Below are 20224 nucleotides of genomic sequence, written 5' to 3'. Positions count from 1 at the left end.
ATTGAAGAAATTTCCACAGGTTTATTGCATGCCTAATAAACACTGTTTCTTAACCTGCTTTAATTATTTCTTGGGGCCTTGATTTTTACCACGTATACATTTATTTTCATCTTATTTTATGAAGAAATCATGTAAAATTGTCACAAGACTGATGATGTGAGATCTACTAGACATAAATGATAAGATAATATTTCTGTAGCATGCTTTAAGATAAAAGCGTATTTGTCTTAAAATATAAGCAAATGTCATATTTGATCTGGAGAGTATAAAACTTAAGAATTCAAGATTTATTTTCCATGGTCCCAAATTAGACTTCAAATATACAAATCCAATTAGATGTTTCCATCTTGCTAAGGAGACTTCAAGAGACAGAGAAAGACAATGTTGACAGTATGCTGGGGTGAGAATACTCCAATCTAGGCAGGATCTCTTCAGCTCCTTTCTGGGCTCAGAGAAGTTTGGGATCAGGTAGGCAAAGTAGACAGGTATCAAAGAAGCAAAGAGGTGTTGGGGCAAAGGGAATGTGGATTTTTGATTACTTATTATGCATGCATAGCCTCTATGTTGCAATGTGAACACCAGGAAGATTTATATCTATAAAAACATCTCATGCCAGCCCTTAAACAACTTGTCGATAATGGATGTTTGACATATTCATACCTGGTGAAATCATGAAAGCTTACTCTTGTGTTCACCTCATTGAACAAGAATTTATTGTTCATCTTTTATATGACAGGTAATTTCCAGCAATTTCTCAAAATACAAGTATCAGTAAATTGTGATCTTTTTTCCTTGAGACTCTCACAATTTAAAACAGAGGGCAGATTTGTGGAGAGTTTCTCAGCTTATAACAAAATATGAAAAGATTTCATACACACAATAGCTTTGCATAGTAAGTTTTCTTAAGACGAACTTCCATGAACATTTTTCTCAAGTAGATTGGCAACTTATTTTATACTAATCTGTTTGTTGCTTGCTTAGTTTTGTGTAGCCATAGAATTTAACTATATCCTCACTACTAGTGCATTTTATTTTGCATATTGTCAGATTTGAAAGAATGCTACCTGAAGATGAAAAAATATCAGTGAAGTTAAATTCTGTATTCTTTTCTCTAAGCAAATAAAAACTATTTTCATATATATACATATATATATATATATAAAACAAAAGACATGAATGCTATTTCACTGTATTTTTAAAGAAGAGATGATGACTTATGGAAAATATCAAAAGAAAAAGATGTTATCCTAACATCATCAATGTAAAGTTTCAGCTTGGATGGAGAAGACAGGGAAGAGAGGCAAGGAAAGATGTCTTCAATCTAGGTTGGCAGGAGGAAGGGTGAAATCATGATGTGGATAGAAAGAACATGAGAGCCAAAATGGCTGCCATCTTCACAGATAAAGGCATATATGAGTAGGCTAAAACTTACCGTATTTATTGTAGGAGAATATTTGGAGAGGTAAATCGAAATACCTAGTAGCTATTGAGTTAGATTGCAGAGAGAAATCATGGATGGAGGAAAAAAATGTAGGAGTGTCCTCAGTGGCAGTAGTTGAACACAGAAGGATGAATATGATTACTAAGGAGAAGGACAAAAGACTGCAAACTGAGGCATATTAGGAGCACATTAAATATTTATTTAATTATATCCTGGAAGGCCAGGCCCAGTGGCTCATGCCTGTAATCCCAATACTTTGGGAGACCGAGGTGGGTGGATCACCTGAGGTTAGGAGTTCAAGACCAGCCTGACCAGCATGGTGATACCCTGTCTCTACCAAAAAATACAAAATTAGCCAGGCATGATGGTGCATGCCTGTAATCCCAGCTACTTGGGAGGCTGAAGCAGGACAATTATTTGAACCCGGGAGGAGGGGGTTGCAGTGAGCTGAGATCTTGCCATTGCACTCCAGCCTGGGCAACAGGAGCGAAACTCCATCCAAAAAAGAAAAAAAAAAGAATTATAGCCTGGAATCCTGCCCATATTCTGATTCTCAAGCCATGTACCATGTTCTTTAACAGAGAAGGGAACAAAGGTTCTAAATGCTTACCTAGTCACATGCCTGCAAAGCTGCGTTCACCCAGAAAGGGCATCTTTTTCTAAGTCATACAATGGTGCCATATAGGAACATCAGGGTTACATGTGACCCTGATGTCCTGCTGCAAGATTGTTGTGAAGGCCATTAAAAATATTGTCTGACACCTAGCATACAGTAGGTCATTATCAAATGGTGTCTTAGAAAGTGAAACTTAGACTAAACAGAATCAAGTGACTTGAGCAGATCACTTCTTGTTCAAACTGTCTTTCATGACCCATTAGGAGGCCATACAGTCAAAGTAGCAGATCATTACCAGCACTTTAAAACATACTGAAGTACTCACATCTGTAATCCTAGCACTTTGGGAGGCCGAGGTGCGTGGACTGAGGTAAAGAGACCAAGACCATCCCGGCTAATATGGTGAAACCCCGTCTCTACTAAAAATACAAAAATTAGCTGGGTGTGGTGGTGTGTACCTGTAGTCCCAGCTACTCAGGAGGCTGAGGCAAGAGAATTGCTTTCACCTAGGAGGAGGAGATTGCAGTGAGCCAAGATCGCACAACTGCACTTCAGCCTGGTGACAGTGAGACACTGTCTAGAAAAAAAAAAAAATACTGAAGTACATAGAGTCATTAAAAAATGGAGCACACACAATAGCTGATGGAAAGATAAATATTTTGATGAAAAAAATTACTCAATTTTATTTATGAATTAATCCATATATGGGTGCATAAAATGAATTTCTTACTATAGATTTGTCTTAGTTCATTTTGACTGCTATAACAAAATACCATAAACTGGATATCTTGTAAAAAACAAAAATGCATTGCTCACAGTTGCAGAAGCTGGAAAGTCTAAGATTAAAGCACTGGCAGATTCATTGTCTGGTGAGGACCTACTTTTTGGTGCCCTCATGCTGTACCCTTGCAGGGTGGAAGGGGTAAATGAGTTCTCTGGAGTCTCTTTTATTAGCGCACTAATCCCTGGAAAAGTTCCTAATTCCTAAAACCATCACCTTGGGGGTTAGGATTTCAACATACAATTTTGGGGGTGGGAAAACACAAACATCAGTCTATTGCAAAATTACTGTAAAAAAAATTGCAAACCCTTAAGAGGCGCACAGTAAAGTGGAAGAGTTAAAACAACATATCCAATTTCCTCTTAACTCTATGTCTTATTCACAGTTTGCTTTGTCATGTATATGATCTGAGACACAGGACAATTACGTTAAGTCACTCAATAAGGGTGTCAAGAGTTATAATTATTGTTTCAAGAACAAGGAATCAGATTCATTGTCAAATTTATGGTATATTCTAAAGGCCTATGGTTATCAGAAATCTAAGTATTGATTTGTGTGATAACTTTACATACTAGATATTTACAACATATATATAATCATAAAGTGCAATGTATACAGGTATGGTTCTAAATTCGGAATCGTTTTTGCAAAATTTAATAGTTTTAGAAAAACCATGATATAAATAGATTTTTTAAAGCCACATTTTTATTTCTGTAAAATACTTAACACAAGGATATGCCTTTATGCAAGCATTTTTCTTAAAAGATGCAAGAGATACTTTAACTCATCAATAAGCAATGAGGAATAGGATTCATCTTTGTGTTTTTGGGGATGTTTCACTTCTTAAACTGCGGATATTATCTATTGTTAATGAGTATTCTTCAAAATGTTATTTTGAATGGCTGTACACTTTTAGCTTATTCAAAATATTTATATTAGGCATTTAGGCTTTGACTTATTCTATATATTATATTACTTCTGTAAATATTCTTGTATATAACTTTTGACAGGTCTCTGAACCTTCGAATTAATACCTATCAAAAAGGTTCATGGGAAAATATATGGCCACATTTGGGGATCTTGATGTAAAAGTGTCTATCCTTGAGAAAGCAGGATATGTGAATGCTCTGATTATACTGACTCTGGTTTAGTATACTTTTATGGACAATTTTAGGAAAGTAAGATGTTAAAATAAATGAGTCCAGACCAATAAAATACAAGGAAATACAAATTGAATTTCATTACTTCTATAAGGTGTTTGCTATTAAAAAAGAAAACAAGATTATGAGATCAGGCAGTCCACCAGTCCATGCAATATTCTGACATTTTGCCTAGGAGGTAAACACACGCAAAGGTCAGACTGGAGACAGGACTAGCTGAAGATGTTAAGGATGATATGAATGTGTTTTTGCTATTTTGGCCCAATGACTGAGTCCAGTTTAAAAACTATTGGCCTGGCAAATGGTGGTATTGAGTGTGGGATGGTGTCGTAACCAATTTGCCTGCTTATTAATCACAGCTTAAAAAACTGTAATTTCTAAATACACTTTGACAATTTCGTAGCTGATAATTGGACTTTCATTTTCTATTTTAATTTTAGTTTCTTTGATTATTAGTAAAGATAAATATTTATGTAGAACAATGAGCTGTTTCTGTTTTCTTCTATGAATTACATAAAGGCATACCTTGGAGATACTGTAAATTTTGTTCTGACTACTGTCATAAAGCCAGTATCACAATAAACCAAGTCACACACTGACTTCAAAAATGAAGCCACAGACCCTTGCGGTGTTACAGTCCTTAAAGATGGAGTGTCTGGATTTTGTTCCTTCTGATGCTTGAACGTGTTCAGAGTTTCTTCCTTCCGGTGGGTTTGTGGTCCCTCTGGCTTCAGGAGTGAACCTGCAGATCTTCGCAGTGAGTGTTACAGCTCTTAAGGTGGCAGGTCTGGAGTAGTTCCGTTCCTCCTGTGGGTTTGTGTTCTTGCTCTCAGGAGTGAAGCTGCAGACCTTCATGGTGAGTGTTACAACTCATAAAGGTGGCATGGACCCAAAGAATGAGCAGCAGCAAGATTTATTGCAAAGAGCAAAAGAACAAAGCTTCCACAGTGTGGAAGGGGACCGCAGCAGGTTGCCACTGCAGGCAAGGGCAGCCTGCTTTTATTCCCTTATCTGACCCCACCCACATCCTGCTGCTTGGTCCGTTTTACAGAGAACTGATTGGTCTATTTTACAGAGAGCTGATTGGTCCATTTTTGACAGCGTGCTGATTGGTGCATTTACAATCCCTGAGCTAGACACGGAATGCTACACAGAAAAGTTCTCCAAGTCCCCACTAGATTAGCTAGATACAGAGTACTGATTGGTGCATTTACAAACCTTGAGCTAGGTACTGAGTACTGATTGGTGCATATACAATCCTCCAGCTAGACACAAAAGTTCTCCAAGTCCCCACCCTACTCAGGAGCCCAGTTGGCTTTGCCTAGTTGATGCCACTGCAGGGACCCCTGTCTGTCAGTCCCGCCTTGCACGCTGGCACTACTCAGCCCTTGGGCGGTTGATAGGACCAGGCCATGGGACCAGGTGCCATGGAGCAGGGGGTGGCGCCTGTAGGGGAGGCTAGGGCCACGTGGGTGTCCATGGCTGGTGGAGCTTGGGCTTGGCGGGCTGCAGGTCCTGAGCCTTGCGCCGGGGGGAGGCGGCTGAGACCCTGCCAGAATTTGAATGCAGTGCATGAGGGCCGACAGTGCTGGGGGACCTGGCGCACCCTCCCCAGCTGCTGGCCTGGGTGCTAAGCCCCTCAATGCCGGGACCGCGGCACCAGCCAGCCGCTCAGAGTGCGGCTCGCCAAGTCCGTACCCACCCGGAACTCGCGCTGGCCTGTGAGCGCCACAAGGCAGCCCCAGTTCCCGCCCGCGCCTCTCCCTCCACAGCTTCCGGCAAGCAAAGGGAGCAGGTTGCGGCCTTGGCCTGCGCAGAGAGGGGCTCCGATAGTGCAGTGGCTGGCTGAAGGACTCATCAAGCATGGCCAGAGTGTACGCCGAGGTCGAGGAGACACCGAGCGCAAGCAAGGGCTGCTAGCATGTTGTCACCTCTCACTAATGCTATGTACTATTGGATACCAAAGGTAATTCAAAGGCATATTAGAATATAATCTGGAAAAAGACTAGAGTCAATCGTTATTATATAGTAAAGAAAGTACAATGTATTTGTGTAAATAAATGCATACACTTTTAGTAAGTATAGATTAGATAAGTTTTTTCCAAACTATTTTATTGCATTGATAATGTGTGTTGAAATTTATGGTATCTTAAAATCAAGGAAACAAGGTCTCATTAATAAGTAAACCCAGCTGGCAGTGATGAAGGTGTGGAAAAACTCATCAACATAAGAGAGACTTCAGAAACTTTTCTAAGTAAATTAGTGTATTTTGGATATGGAAAAAAAAACATTTTAAATCAGAAAAAAATGAATATGCAAAAATAATGATGAAAAAACTTACTCATTTTAGGAAAATAGATTTCAACTTCACATTTTACAGTGAAGTAAATTGCATATGATTCAGGGATTTTATTATAGAAAAAACAAAAGCAATACAAAAGTATTTCTAAACGTTTTTATAATGTTAGGAGTGTGAATGTTTTAAAATGTGATAGAAGATCATAAACAAGAAAGGAAAGGAATGCAAGACATGATTACAAAAAGATCTCTGCAGCTTGGGAAGCAAACAAGTAAACAAAACAAACTATATCACAAATAAAGTTAAAAACAATTTTAAGTTTAATGTTTATATCGTATCAGTGAGAGGCAATAGTTGATAATTGTTAAAAGGCTCTTGAAAATCTACAAGAAAATTAATAATGCCCAAGCAAAAGACATGAAGAGCCAGTTAACAAAAACAAAATATAAATATCATGTAAATATACAAGAGGGTTCTGTCCTCAGCAATATTTGAGTACATAATCTCAACATGATTATAGAAATGAAATCATATACTTTGTCTATCAAATTGAAATTGAATGCAAAGGAATTGAGAAATATGCACATCTCATACATTACTAAATATCTACAAATTTCCTGAAGAGTAGTTTGGCCATGCTGATCAAAGTTTCATGATTGAGAATAATATTTATGTTGTTTTTCTTAAGTAGCCTTTACTACATTGAAAAAGTTTTCTCCTATCTGATGAATTTTATTAATTACATTTTTGGTATCTATTGACATAAGCACAAATTTTTTAGTAAGTTGGGTGTATCCGATTCATAAAAAGGAAAATTAAAATATTCAGCTATTATTGCACCTTTGTCTACTTCCCTTTGAATGTCATGTAATTTGTTTCTCTATAGCTTTTGAGCTAAAATGCTGTATTTAAGTTCTATATTTCTAACTACAATTTTTTTAATAAACTGAACTTTTAGTGATATAATGTGCTTCTATCTCTTTTAATAACTTTAATCTTAAATTCTACTTTAATATTATGTACCATCCCTATTTTCTTTGTCTGTTGAAATTTTCAAGGTTGTTTCCGTTTAAAATTTTAGTATGTTTATTGCTAACAAAATATAATTGGATTTTTGTTTGCAACCTAATCTGACATGCTGTGTCTTATGGGGAAATGCATGTCTTCCTCATTTAGTGTAACAGTTGATATACTTGATTGCTATTCTTATTCCATCAAAATTGTTTAGTGGTAGCTAATTTGTTTTTACTTAGAGTTTTGTTTTTTCTCTTATATTAGATTTTGTAGGCTTACTTTATCTCTTTTTCCCCTGTTTTTTTTTTTAATTCAATGGTGAATTTTCAGTACATTTCTCTTTCCAGATACTTATAATAAATTCCATATTTTTGTCCTTTACTAAAATTAGATAATGAGTCTTCTTTCTTCCAGTGTGTTTTACTTGCCCGCTGTGCTCCACCCTCGCCCTAACTAAAGTAATATGAACCCTACTAGATGCAGACTATTTATTTATTTTTATTATTTTATTTTTTTTCTGAGACTGAGTTTTGCTCTTGTTGCCCAGGCTGGAGTTCAATGGCATGACCTTGGCTCACTGCAACCTCCGCCTCCCAGGTTCAAGAGATTCTCCTGCCTCAGCCTCCCAAGTAGATGGGATTACAGGCATGTGCCACCATACCCAGCTGATTTTGTATTTTTAGTAGAGATGAGGTTTCACCATGTTGGCCAGGCTGGTTTCAAACTCCTGACCTCAGGTGATCCGCCTGCCTTGACCTCCCAACGTGCTGGGATTACAGGCTGGAGCAACCTCGCCCACCTAGTGCAGACTATTTATTGGTTTCTCTTTTCAGCGTGTATCCTATGAGAGTCCTAATTAGCACTTAAGTTATGTGTTCGTGATCACACAGTCATCATCTATTTGAATTTATTGTATTGCAGGGCTTATTGTCCACCTTTTTTTTTTTTTTTTTTTTGAGACGGAGTCTGGCTCTGCTACCCAGGCTGGAGTGCAGTGGCCAGATCTCAGCTCACTGCAAGCTCCGCCTCCCGGGTTCACGCCATTCTCCTGCCTCAGCCTCCGGAGTAGCTGGGACTACAGGCGCCCACCACCTCGCCTGGCTAGCTTTTTGTATTTTTTTTAGTAGAGACGGGGTTTCACCGTGTTAGCCAGAATGGTCTCGATCTCCTGACCTCGTGATCCGCCCGCCTCGGCCTCCCAAAGTGCTGGGATTACAGGCTTGAGCCACCGCGCCCGGCCTGTCCACCATTTTTACCTCTCTATCTAATCTTCCCCTATATAAAATTCTGTCTCCTGAATTCATTGGTATTTGGTTAGAATACTGTCTTGAATATTTTCTTCACACACACTGCATGAGTGATCTACTCTCTGAATCCATGTATTTCTACGAATGTCTTTCATTGTGTTCAGAGAATGGTTTCTTTAGCAGGTTAGAGAATTATAAAGACACACTCATTTTATCTCAGTGACATACATGTTACTCTATTGTCTTTAGCAAGAATCTGATACTATTCTAATAGTTTTTCTTTTGTGAACTAGCAGCATTTATTTTGCAACTGAGAACTTGTAAGATTTTTCTACCAATGATTTAATTTTCCCCATCGAATATGCATTACTTCAATGATTAGCAACAAAATTCAATAAAACTAGGTCCCCAAAAACAACTTCATAGCCACCATGCAAGTCCCAGAGATACTATAAGAGCATTACTCATCTTTACTGTACCGTTGATTGATAAATACAGTAGAATGACAGTTTTAAAGTCTTTGGTCGTTTGAAATAAATGTGTAGAATTTTGTCCTATCCTGCAATGAACAAGATAAGTGATTTCCAATATGTACAAACATAAGATTGTTTCATTTCATTTACCTTCTCTACTAATACTTCATTTTGTTTGTTTTTCTAATATGTGTATATTAATAGTTCTAACAAAGAGAACCAAAAAATTGGTAATAATATAAAATGGGAACATTTTCTTAAGTGCTACATTTCCTTCAGAAAATAAGTAAGTGTAAACAGGAACAGAGACTATTCTATACAGGTACTGTTTGTTTGTTTTTTTCCTGGCTTATACATATTTTTCAAAGTCTGAATCATAGTCAAAGGGACATTTTTCCTTCAAAAAGTTTTTGAAATGGACCAGCAGTTTCAAGCACTTTAAAAATTCATTCCCAATGAAGATACTGAAAAATAATAATAAATACCCAGCACAAACATTTTATTCTTGTATAACTCTGCTTTATTTTATCTTTACAATTGTAATACTTTTCATTTGATGCATTTTACATTTCCTTTAATAAATTGAACTTGAGTTCATGGTCAAGGAAAATATGAGTTACATTATGTGCTTTATAATCAACAATGCAAATGTGAGAAGTGTATCTTCAGTATTGGATATCTGTTTTTATCTGTCTTGTTAATCAATAATTCTGCACATGGGAGGATATATATTCTGTCCTGCACTTAAAGATTCAGGTGCAAAAGCAATTTCCCGAGGGGAAGAAAGATGTAATTCTGTATCTTTCTTTTGGTACCTTTCCTTGTCTTATAAAGAGCATGCTTTTCACTTCATGAATTTTACATTTCCTTTAATAAATTGAACTTGAGTTCATGGTCAAGGAAATGTGAGCTTACACTATGAGCTTTATAAGTCTATTAATTGTCCTGACTGATTGAATCCATCCTGGATTCATTGTAGTTCCTTTTTTCTCTCCTTTCTGGTGATCTTTTCTTCCTCCTTATCTCTTTACCTGTATTTTTACCTTGGTATTCACAAAATAAATACAAACCATAGAAAGTTCATAATTGAGAAGGATAATGATGATTTTTTAAAGTCCCTCATAGTACTGATATGGAAAGAGAATTCCCAGTGCTGCTGAAAACAAATGAGCCCAGCAGCTGCACTGGGGAAAAAGAGGGGAAAAAAAAGTTTTCTATGTTACTGTTACTCCACCTTTGAGACAGAGGGCCTGTTTCACAAGGAATCACATAATGCTTATGGTCATTTTAGCGTTCAAATTTACGGAGCAACACTGGCAATCACGTCCAGAGGGAAAATGTGTACAGGAGTGATGCTGCTGTTAAGGTTCCATAGATTTCAAGTTATAATCAATTCGAGCCCGGCCAGTAATATCTCAAGTGATAAAAAAAGAGACAATTCTTTTTTCTTTTTCTTTTTCTCCATCTTTGGTCAATACATTAAAAAATGAAATATAAACTAAAATCTTGTTAAGATTCTGGAATACCAGTGTCTTATAAAGCAAATAAACTTCTATCCTATTATACAAAGAAGGTAACATAATCATAAGGTTTGTGGTCAAAAATGTTTCATTACTAGGGGCCTCAATATCACTCTTGAATTTGGAGAATTATATGCTCACTCTTTATGTCTTATTAACAAGTACACTTTATGATAAAGTACACTTCACTCTTCAATGCTAAAAAATAACTTGGGCTTTGGAGTCAGACAGTCTTAAGCATAAAAACTGTGTCTACCGGATTCTCTTTCTATGCTAGCATGATTTAACCCATCTGAGCTTTAGTTTCCTCTTAAGTAAAATGAAGACAATATAAATCATTGCATTGTTGCAACAATTAAGTAAAATAAAATGTGCCATTTAACAGAGTGCTTGAAATACATGTTTTCTCTGAAATAATTCTTTCATACTATCGTGTATAAATCTTGTTAATCTACTTGTGATGTAACTCCAAAATTACTAAACAAGTAGCTAACCATCAACAACAGAAACAAAGTGCCTACAAATATTTTGAAAATATATTTTAGACATATGCATCTGTTTATTATGTTAACCCCCCATGTAGTTTACTGGCAAGTTGGGCTGAACCATGTGGAACCCTAAAGGCTTTTTCTGGTCAATGCTGAAAGCAAAAATACGTGGAGAGGCTTCCTTTGTCATTTTTCTCTGCCTTCACATCCTACCCTCAATCCTCTGCGCTTTATCACTTGATTGGTAAGAAGAAGCAAACATAAGGAAGAAGACACGAAGGACAACAAAAAATGGAGGGTGGAAGGCAAAACAAGAGTGCAATAAGGCTCATACCCATGCTTGTAAGCTGAGATGGAACATGGGGAGTTAGAAGGAGAGGAAAGGGGTCCATTTAGAGATGAAGCACAAAGAAAAACAGCAGGCTTGCCCCTTTTCTCAGGAGCTGAGAAATACCATGCTCTTGAATCTGACTCATGCTCTGGAAGAGAAGAAGGGAGTCGTGAGCTTTCTCCTACGAATAGACAATTCATGACTGTATAGTTGACTGTGGAACTATTGATACACCTTCTGAAATGTCCTCAGTTAATTAAGGCACATCAACTTTTTATGCCCAAAAGTGACTCCCCATCTTACCCTGCAAGAATGTTCCTCCTCTGCTTCTCCCTGTTCTAATAAGAGGATCAAGTTATCCACCAGATCCCTCCAAGTCAGAACGTGGATTTCATTTTTGCTGCTCCTCTCTCTTCAGCCAACTCAAATATCCATTCAATCTCCAATCCCCATTGATATTTTAAGATTATTTTATTATGAAAAATTTAAAATATAGAAAAGCAAAATATGATATAAAAATTTGTATGTAGCCATCACCTGTTTAATCCTACCCTCTTTATCTTCTCCAAATCACTGACTCATAACACCTAAATATGTCTGAAATATTCCCTACTTCTTTCTCCTTGATTCTGCTTTGGTTAGTTCCTCAGGTCTTCTAGTGTTCTACCAGAGCTACTTGGGCCTTAGTTTTCTTTATACTTGAAAATGTGTTTGGAAACTCAAATCCAATCATATTTATCCACTACATAAAATCTGTTGATGGACATCGTTTACCCACTGGATATAATTCCAAATTCTTGGCAAGTGTTTTCTCGGTTTCAGCCATGCCTACCTGCACAGATTCTTGCCCTGAAGCCTCGTGCCCAGTGTCTGACAGTACTCAATTCTCCCCTAAATTATGCTGTTCCTGCAGGCCTCCAGGCATTTAGGTAAACTTTTTCCTTTGCCTGATTGGATTGTGGGGACCCCTTTTGTTTGTCTAAACTCTTGCTTATACTTCAATACCTGACTCCAAACATCACTTCCTTTTCTAATACTTCTCTGTCAATAATCTTTACACTTTGATCTTGCAAATGACCTGAGGAAGCCGTTTTCTTCCAGTTGCCACTGTACTACTAAATACTTCTTTTATTTTTGACACACACTACAGTCTAATAATTTGGGTGTTGGTACATCTTCTCCAGTAGCTATGGATACCTTTAAGCTAGGAGCTGTGTGTATGCCTGTGTCTTGCTGTGCTTAACTCAGTGTATCAGAGGTGAACAAGGAAGAATTTTTTCTCAGAGAATACCAAATATTTTTCCTTAATAAAACATTTTGATAACATTTTAAAATATATCTCCAATATAATTGTATTTTAAAGAATTTTTCAAGGGACATCTTAATCTAAGTAGTTATTTTACAATCCACCAAAATTATACAGTTAGTTACAGGGATTAGGTAGTATAACTGGTGAACTGATTTGAACATTAGAAATAAGAGTGCCCAAGAAGCAGACTGTTATTTTTCTATATTATACCCATCCAGAGAAATTTTCTCCTTGAAGATTAATTATTATGAAGTTGGACCCTGGAAAGTTTAAGGCAATTTAAATAATTCATTTTATATATTACTTCACAAAGATAATTTCTTGCCTATCTCCACTATCTTGAGGGAAGAGAGAGGTTACTTTCAGATAAGTGGTATTTTACCGAACAAGATTTGAGTTGGACCATTAGGGAATTTGTCCATATCATATATCCAGCCCAGAAGATAGGGAGATAGATAAGGAAATATTTCTCTTTCCAAATTCTTGATAAGAAAGCAAAGAGATCAAGCGCTCAAAACCATACAGCAGGAAGAGACACAAACATTAATAGCAACTTTTGTTTTTTTCTACCTGTTAATGTAGTACCCAAGACCAGTAACAACATTTTAGAGTTAAGCAACATATTGGCAAGTTAGTCTATTTTACAAACAGTCAGTTAGGTGATATAAAGTGGCTCATTTTCTTGGACTCCAACCAATACCTCAGACCTCGTGAGTTCTTTTTCTCTATATTTTTGCATATCATTTTTGCAGCTATAGCCCACAAGGGATGCAATCCTCATCGTCCTCTATATTACCAATAACTGATATGAGAACCAATTTCTTTTAAAGTTTAATATCAACTTCTCCCAGTATGCCATGAATGGAGTCAAATTTAAAGATAAAAATGAAAACTTTTATTTTAATAAAAACTCAATTATATGCTTCTGTGTTAACTTGCCTTTAGAATGTGAACTCTGACAGCAGGGCACAGATCCTGACTTTTTGATTAATTTTTACTTATTTCCCAGTATAGACATATTCACTTTTGGGAACTGGGAAACTCCATAAATATTTGAGTAACTGAATGATTGAATCAAACCTAATATGGTTCAACTATTTTGCTTATTTTCAATTTGTGAGCCACTCTCAGTTAATTTTAAGAAACTACTTTAATTTATATTTTATGCATACATAGACATACGTATCTACTTTCTGAGTATATATAGCCATATAGAGTTGCATCATATATTTATTTATACAAAATAGGTAAATTAATTAAATACATACATATTAATAAAGTATTTTCAGCATCTTATAGAAGATCATTCACAATTTTTCTTACTTTATTGTCCTATTTCAGCAATTTTTCTCTCTTCCTCCTACCTCCATATGTTGTGCTTTAGGGACATTTGACAAGTGCCTGGCAAAATGCTAAATCTAAATACAGAGTCTTAAATATGCTTTTCAATTTTTTTTTAATTTTAAATTTTTTAAGTGAGTGTGTACTTACTGGTACCACAAGCTACACAACACCACTTTCTATTGCCTGGTTCTGATGGAATCAAACTTTTACATTACCTGCCTGGCCTATAGAAACTTTTGATAACTCAACCTTCTTTGTTCTTTCATATCTCAAAATTGTTAGTCTCCAGGAGAAGCTCAAAATTCTTCCCTTGCTGCTCTGCTCTTCTGTCTTCCCAATAATAAATCAGCTCAAATGCTAGGGATTAAAATTTTCAAGGGAACTTGAGATTCCCTCTCAACCTGCCAGGATATCTATGGTAAAATAAAAAGCAATCTGATGCCACAAAGAAAAAACTCTTAGATATGATGCCTGGGCTCCGTCTGCTCTATTTTTTCTCATCAGTTAAAGATAATAATACCTACCTTCTAGAGCTTCTATAAAGCATTAAGCTAATTAATATTTATAAAACATTTAGAATAAATCTTCAACTTTTAGTAATTACTATATGTGAGCAATAGCCAGTATATAAATTAAATGTTGCACAACTCACCCTTGAAAAAGAAATTAAGTCTGGTTTGAATAAAATGAAGAATAAAGATTCCAGACATTTTTCAAACCTGACTTGTTTTTACGATTCCCCTATGATTTCTCTCTGTGCTCCCCAATTAGGCCCCTTACAATCTTCAGAATATCCCGGTCACTTTTCTGCCTGCACTTTTGTCCAAAATTTTTTATTCCTTTAGTTTCCTTTCTTTGTCTCTTTCTCTCTGATATTTACCTATCCTATATTTTCCAGTTTTAGTCTATCGGTTTTTTAGGGCTGCCATAAAAAATTATGACCAAATTAGTGGCTTAAAATATCAGAAATTTATTCTCTCACAGTTCTGGAGGCTAAAAGTCTAAAATCAAGGTGTCAGCAGAACCATGCTGCTTCAAAAACATAAAAACATCTAGGGAAGAATCCTTCCTTGCCCCCTCTAACTTTTGTGGTTGCCAACTACCCTTGCCATTCTTTGACTTGCAGTTACATCTTTTAATCTCTGCCTCTGTCTTCACAAAGCCATCTCTTCTGGGTCTCTATGTGCAAATTTCCCTCCTTTTATAAGGATGTCAATCATTGAATTAGCACACACCATAATCAAGTATGACCTTGTTTTTCTTTAATTACATATCCAAAGGGCCTATTTCAAACAATGTCACATTCATAGACACCTTGGGGTTGGGACTTGAGCTATGTTTTTTAACACACAACGGGGTTTCATGTCACTGGAAAATATTCTCCTCCAGATCATTATGATAATCTCTAAGAAGCACATATATTCCAATCAATTTTTTTAACAGATAATATAAATTTGCCTTCTGATATTTAAAAAGGGGTTATGAATCTTTGTCTTCCCTGATAAATTATATTGTAAGAGTATAAAGGTAAAGACTGTATTATTTACTTTTTAATTTATTGCATTGTATACTCTTCTGTGGACCAATATAATGCATATAGTTGTAAATAAATGCATTAATGAATACATGAAAAGATTGCATGCTGAGTAATGCAAATTTTTTCTGTGGAACAATGGATGAAAATAAATAATACATGATAAGAACATGTCAATTTATAATTTCTGATTTTTCATTTTTAATTTATGTTGTGCTTTTGATGGATTATGAAGAGTACTATAAATTCAAAATGAGCATATATTTGTTGACATGGTTATAATTAAATTACATATAAAAATTTGAAAGATATTACCACATAGATTTAATAGTTACATCTAGTGTTTTAAAGTAAGAGATCCTATTTTGCTTTGCAAATACAAAGAAGATCTCATATTATAAACAAGGATAAGACAAGTGTGGAATATGGATTCTTTAGTACTAAGGTTTGTAGATATAAACATAATATACCTTAAACTATTTAACAGTAAAAATTCCAAAATACTGATGGAAAATAGTCGGAATTTATGTCAATTGTATAAAAATAATCTTTTAAATTGATATGCCGACAGATGATAATGAATGTGGCAATTTAACTCAGTCCTGTGGTGAAAATGCTAATTGCACTAACACAGAAGGAAGTTATTATTGTATGTGTGTACCTGGCTTCAGATCCAGCAATAACCAAGACAGGTTTATCACTAATGATGGAACCATCTGTATAGGTAAGTCTGGGTATCTAAGTTAGAATTTGTACATATCTCTTATTGTTTATTACCCCTAGAGATAAAACATATTCAAACCAAATTCTGCCAGACCTTGATTGTACCCTAAGTGTTAAATACTTTCAGAAATTTACTTAATGTCTTTATTTCTCCAGTGTTTTAAAGTCTATGGGATATTTACCCAAGGATACAGGAAAAAGGTTTTTTTTAATTTTTGAGAGAATAAGTTTGCAAAAATATAAAATAAAAGAGAGAGAAATGTTCATGGAGCCTTGAGATCTAGTATAGTGGCAAACAACAGAATAAATGTTTATACTTTAGAATAATTTAATACTTCAAGAAAATTGTCATTTGCATTAAAAGATATTGATGCCTTTGGAAATGTGCACCCTGTGATGGGTTCTACATATTTTTCAGACAATCATCATTTATAAAATAATTGTTCTAGTGGTTTTATCTCTGCTTTGATAAAAGTCACACTTCAGATATGCCTTAAGTTTTTCTGAACACTATAGTCAGAAAATTATTTATAAAATCATGTAGGGTCACGAAAACATCCTTTTTAGGGAAAATAATTTCAATGTAATTTTTAAGTGATTTTTCACTTATTGTGGGTCTAAAGGGAGGACCTAGACTATTTTTAAAAATATCCTTCTGTTGTAATTTGGTCATGCATGTGATTGATCAGATCCTAGAGAATTGGATTCCAGCCTGAGAAAAAATAATTATTTATAAACTTCAACAGATGAATAATTTTCAGAAGCGAATTCTCTGGAGCCAAAGACTTTAACTTTGAAAATAAATTTTAAATCATCTTAAGCACGGTTTACAAAAAATATTCAACTCATCAATCACTATTAGAATTAATTATGATTGGTAATCTACAAAATTAATAGGTACGCGGAGGCCCTGAGAATGTAATCATGTAGCCAAGGTTAGACATGGGAATAGAATTCAGGAACCTACATGCAACATAGAGAAGGCTAATGTGCTGCTTCTAAATGATATAGCTAGATAAAAGAGATAGATATTCAAGTTAATCTCGATCACACTAAAGCTTTTGATTAGTGTCCTAGTGAGACCTTTTTTTTTTTTTTTTGAGACAGAGTCTCTCTCTGTCACCCAGGCTGGAGTGCAGTGGTGGGATCTTGGCTCACTGCAACCTCCACCTCCCAGGTTCAAGCAGTTCTCCTTCTTTGGCCTCCCGAGTAGCTGGGACTACAGGTGCATGCCGCCACACCTGGCTAATTTTTTGTATTTTAGTAGAAACAGGGTTTTACCGTATTGCCCAGGCTGGTCTCAAACTCCTGAGCTCAGGCAATCTGCCCACCTCGGTCTCTCGAAGTGCTAGGAAGGTAAGCTATGAGACAATGTTCAAAAAATGTATATGTGAAATGTCTGTATTAAAGAAATCATCCAGTCTCATGTACCCATGCTTCACAACATTTACTCTGCTATGTAAAAAAAGGAAGATTTTATTTTCCTCATTTTATTGCCAATGAAGTGAAGGGCTACTCTAGACTCATACATTTTGGATAAAGGTAAGGCTAGACTCACAGTTTTGTATCTAAAAACCCTTTGTTTTTTCCATGGAATACTTAAATGTGTAGTAGACCATTTAAATATCTCTTTGATCTGAATCATCCAGATACACTGGATCAAACTTTGCAAGGGTATAAAATATCCAAACATATGAGAAAATAATACTATTACTGTTGAATGGTAAACTTACCTTTAGTGTTTCTAGAGAAAAGTTTTATTGCAATATAGCATAATAACATACTCAGGAAATAGGAATCAATGAGATTCTGCCCAGAAAACTTACAGTACTTCACCGTTTGTTCTTCTCAAGCCTATATTATTGTTATAGTCTTAGAATGTCATATAATGTGCTTTTTACCTTTAGTAGTTCAGTTCTAATATGTAGCCCTGCAAACTTTAGTGGAAATGTTCCAGTCAGTGAAGAAGTCTAACTTGTAACAACTTAATCACTGTAATTTAATACAGTTTTAACTTTGCTCTCCATTCCCTAATGTCTCTTGTGTGTAGAATACATCCGTCTTTTTATCTGATCATGTTTACTTTTAATAATCCTCAACTCACAAAGGATTATATTTCTCTGTTCATGTTCCTTGAAGTAGAGAATTTCTGCACTAGAAAACACTGAATCATAGATACAGAGAAAACACAAACACACAAAGATGACTGAATGGCAACATTTTATGGGGATAGTATATTTGTAATTGAAGACTCTCTTGATACTCAATTTCTATTGCGGTAAGGTGGAATGGGCCTAAGTTTGTGCTAATTCCCTTTTTAGCTATTTTAAGTAGTCGGTAAATGCACTAACCTTATTAAAGCCTAACGCCCAATATTGAGCCCTTCTGTTTCTACCCGTTTTGTTTGATGGATTATTCAGTGAAAAACTCATTCTCTAGAAAAATGTTATTTCTCATCAATTTTTGTTGTCCTTAAGGATTAAGCTCTTTTGAGAAGCAGTGTGCTATTTCATTTTATTTCAGTCCTGCAGTAATTTTTGTTGCACAATATCATAATCCTCAGGGAATCTGAACAGAGAAACATAAATATATTTCCTTTTTACATTAGTATATCACCTTACAGTGTATTGCTTCTGATTTGAAATTTTAGCTCATCCTTAAATTTGGCATTTCTGGTAATTATAGTCATTAAAATCTCTATGAATAAAAAATGGAAGACTTTGATATAGGACAAGACATGATTCAAGCAAAATTCTTTACCTTTAGTCCATATTCAAATACTATTTTCCACACGTGAGGTCATTTTGCTGCAGAAGGCGCTGGGTGAGATTTAGCACTGCACATGTTTTTCCTCCCATTGGAATCACAGTAAAACGGAACTTCGGAAGTCTAGCTCCTGAGAAACCTAGTTACACACCAGAATTTCACAAATGGAAAAGCTGAGGCATCCGATAGTAAAGTTAATCTGCTGAAACCAAATTAATAGAAGCCATGAATTCCTTCAATTTCATCATGTCTTTTACAGCATTATTTACTGCTTGTCATGTCCTACTGCCTGGAGTACTCTATGATAATTGTAGATTTTTTTTTCTAACTTTGAATAATATTAAATTTTGTCTTTGAAAATTATTTACTGTAATTGAACATTTTATCTTTCTTTGGCAGTCTGTGAGTTACACATTAGAAAACTCTATTATTGATCATAAGAATCATAACCATCATATGATCATGTTTTGAAAGAAGATTATGATAAAATGTTGCTGGATTGGCTAATTATACACAGGAAAAAGCATAACATTATTATCATCATTATTATTATCTTTATTTTTGAGCTGAGGTCTCACTCTGTTACCCAGGCTGGAGTGCATTGGTGCAGTTATGGTTCACTGCAACCTGGAACTTCTGGGCTCAAGTGATCTTTCTGTATCAGCTTCCCACATAGCTGGGACTACACTACACAACACCTTGTCTGACTAAATTTTAAATTTTTTTTAGTAGAGACAGGGTCTTTCTATGTTGGCCAGCCTGGTCTCAAACTCCTGGAATCAAGTGATTCTGCTGTCTCAGCCTCCTAAAGTGCAGGGATTACAGGTGTGAGCCACTATGCACAACCAAGCATCACCTGTTAACAGAAATGTTGCAAATGAGTTAAGATTGTTAACGATATGCTTGCATTTAGTGACATCAAATTGTTAATTTAAAATCAAATTGTAAGTTGGTAGTGAGAAAAATGGGTCAATCAGTAAATCAGGTCTGTCAAATCTAGCCAGACTTAAATAATTACCTAACAGAGATTTAGCTTTCATTACAATAGGAAAGAGGTTCTTTTTATATAGATTTGGAGATTACTAAGATATGGTAACCTAAAAGAAAACACTCTTTATTTATCTGTATCTTAAAACATACTACACAAGGCTCCTGCTATTAGGAAAATATGCAATATG

General features: G+C 35.6%; 1 protein-coding gene across 1 annotated transcript in view; it reads left to right on the top strand.

Annotated features, from left to right (window-relative positions):
* Positions 1-20224, top strand: part of ADGRL4 (adhesion G protein-coupled receptor L4) — a 117407-nt gene that overhangs the window by 43939 nt on the left and 53244 nt on the right. The window contains exon 3 of the mRNA XM_033225393.1: positions 16129-16281. Within this exon, the coding sequence (XP_033081284.1) occupies positions 16129-16281 (153 nt within the window). The remainder of the gene's footprint in view (positions 1-16128; positions 16282-20224) is intronic.

Source organism: Trachypithecus francoisi, unplaced genomic scaffold (assembly GCF_009764315.1).
Source record: "Trachypithecus francoisi isolate TF-2019V2 unplaced genomic scaffold, Tfra_2.0 Lachesis_group12, whole genome shotgun sequence".
NCBI lineage: Eukaryota > Metazoa > Chordata > Mammalia > Primates > Cercopithecidae > Trachypithecus > Trachypithecus francoisi.
Note: the sequence above shows the minus strand (reverse complement) of the source record. Positions and strands in the feature narration are given on the sequence as shown.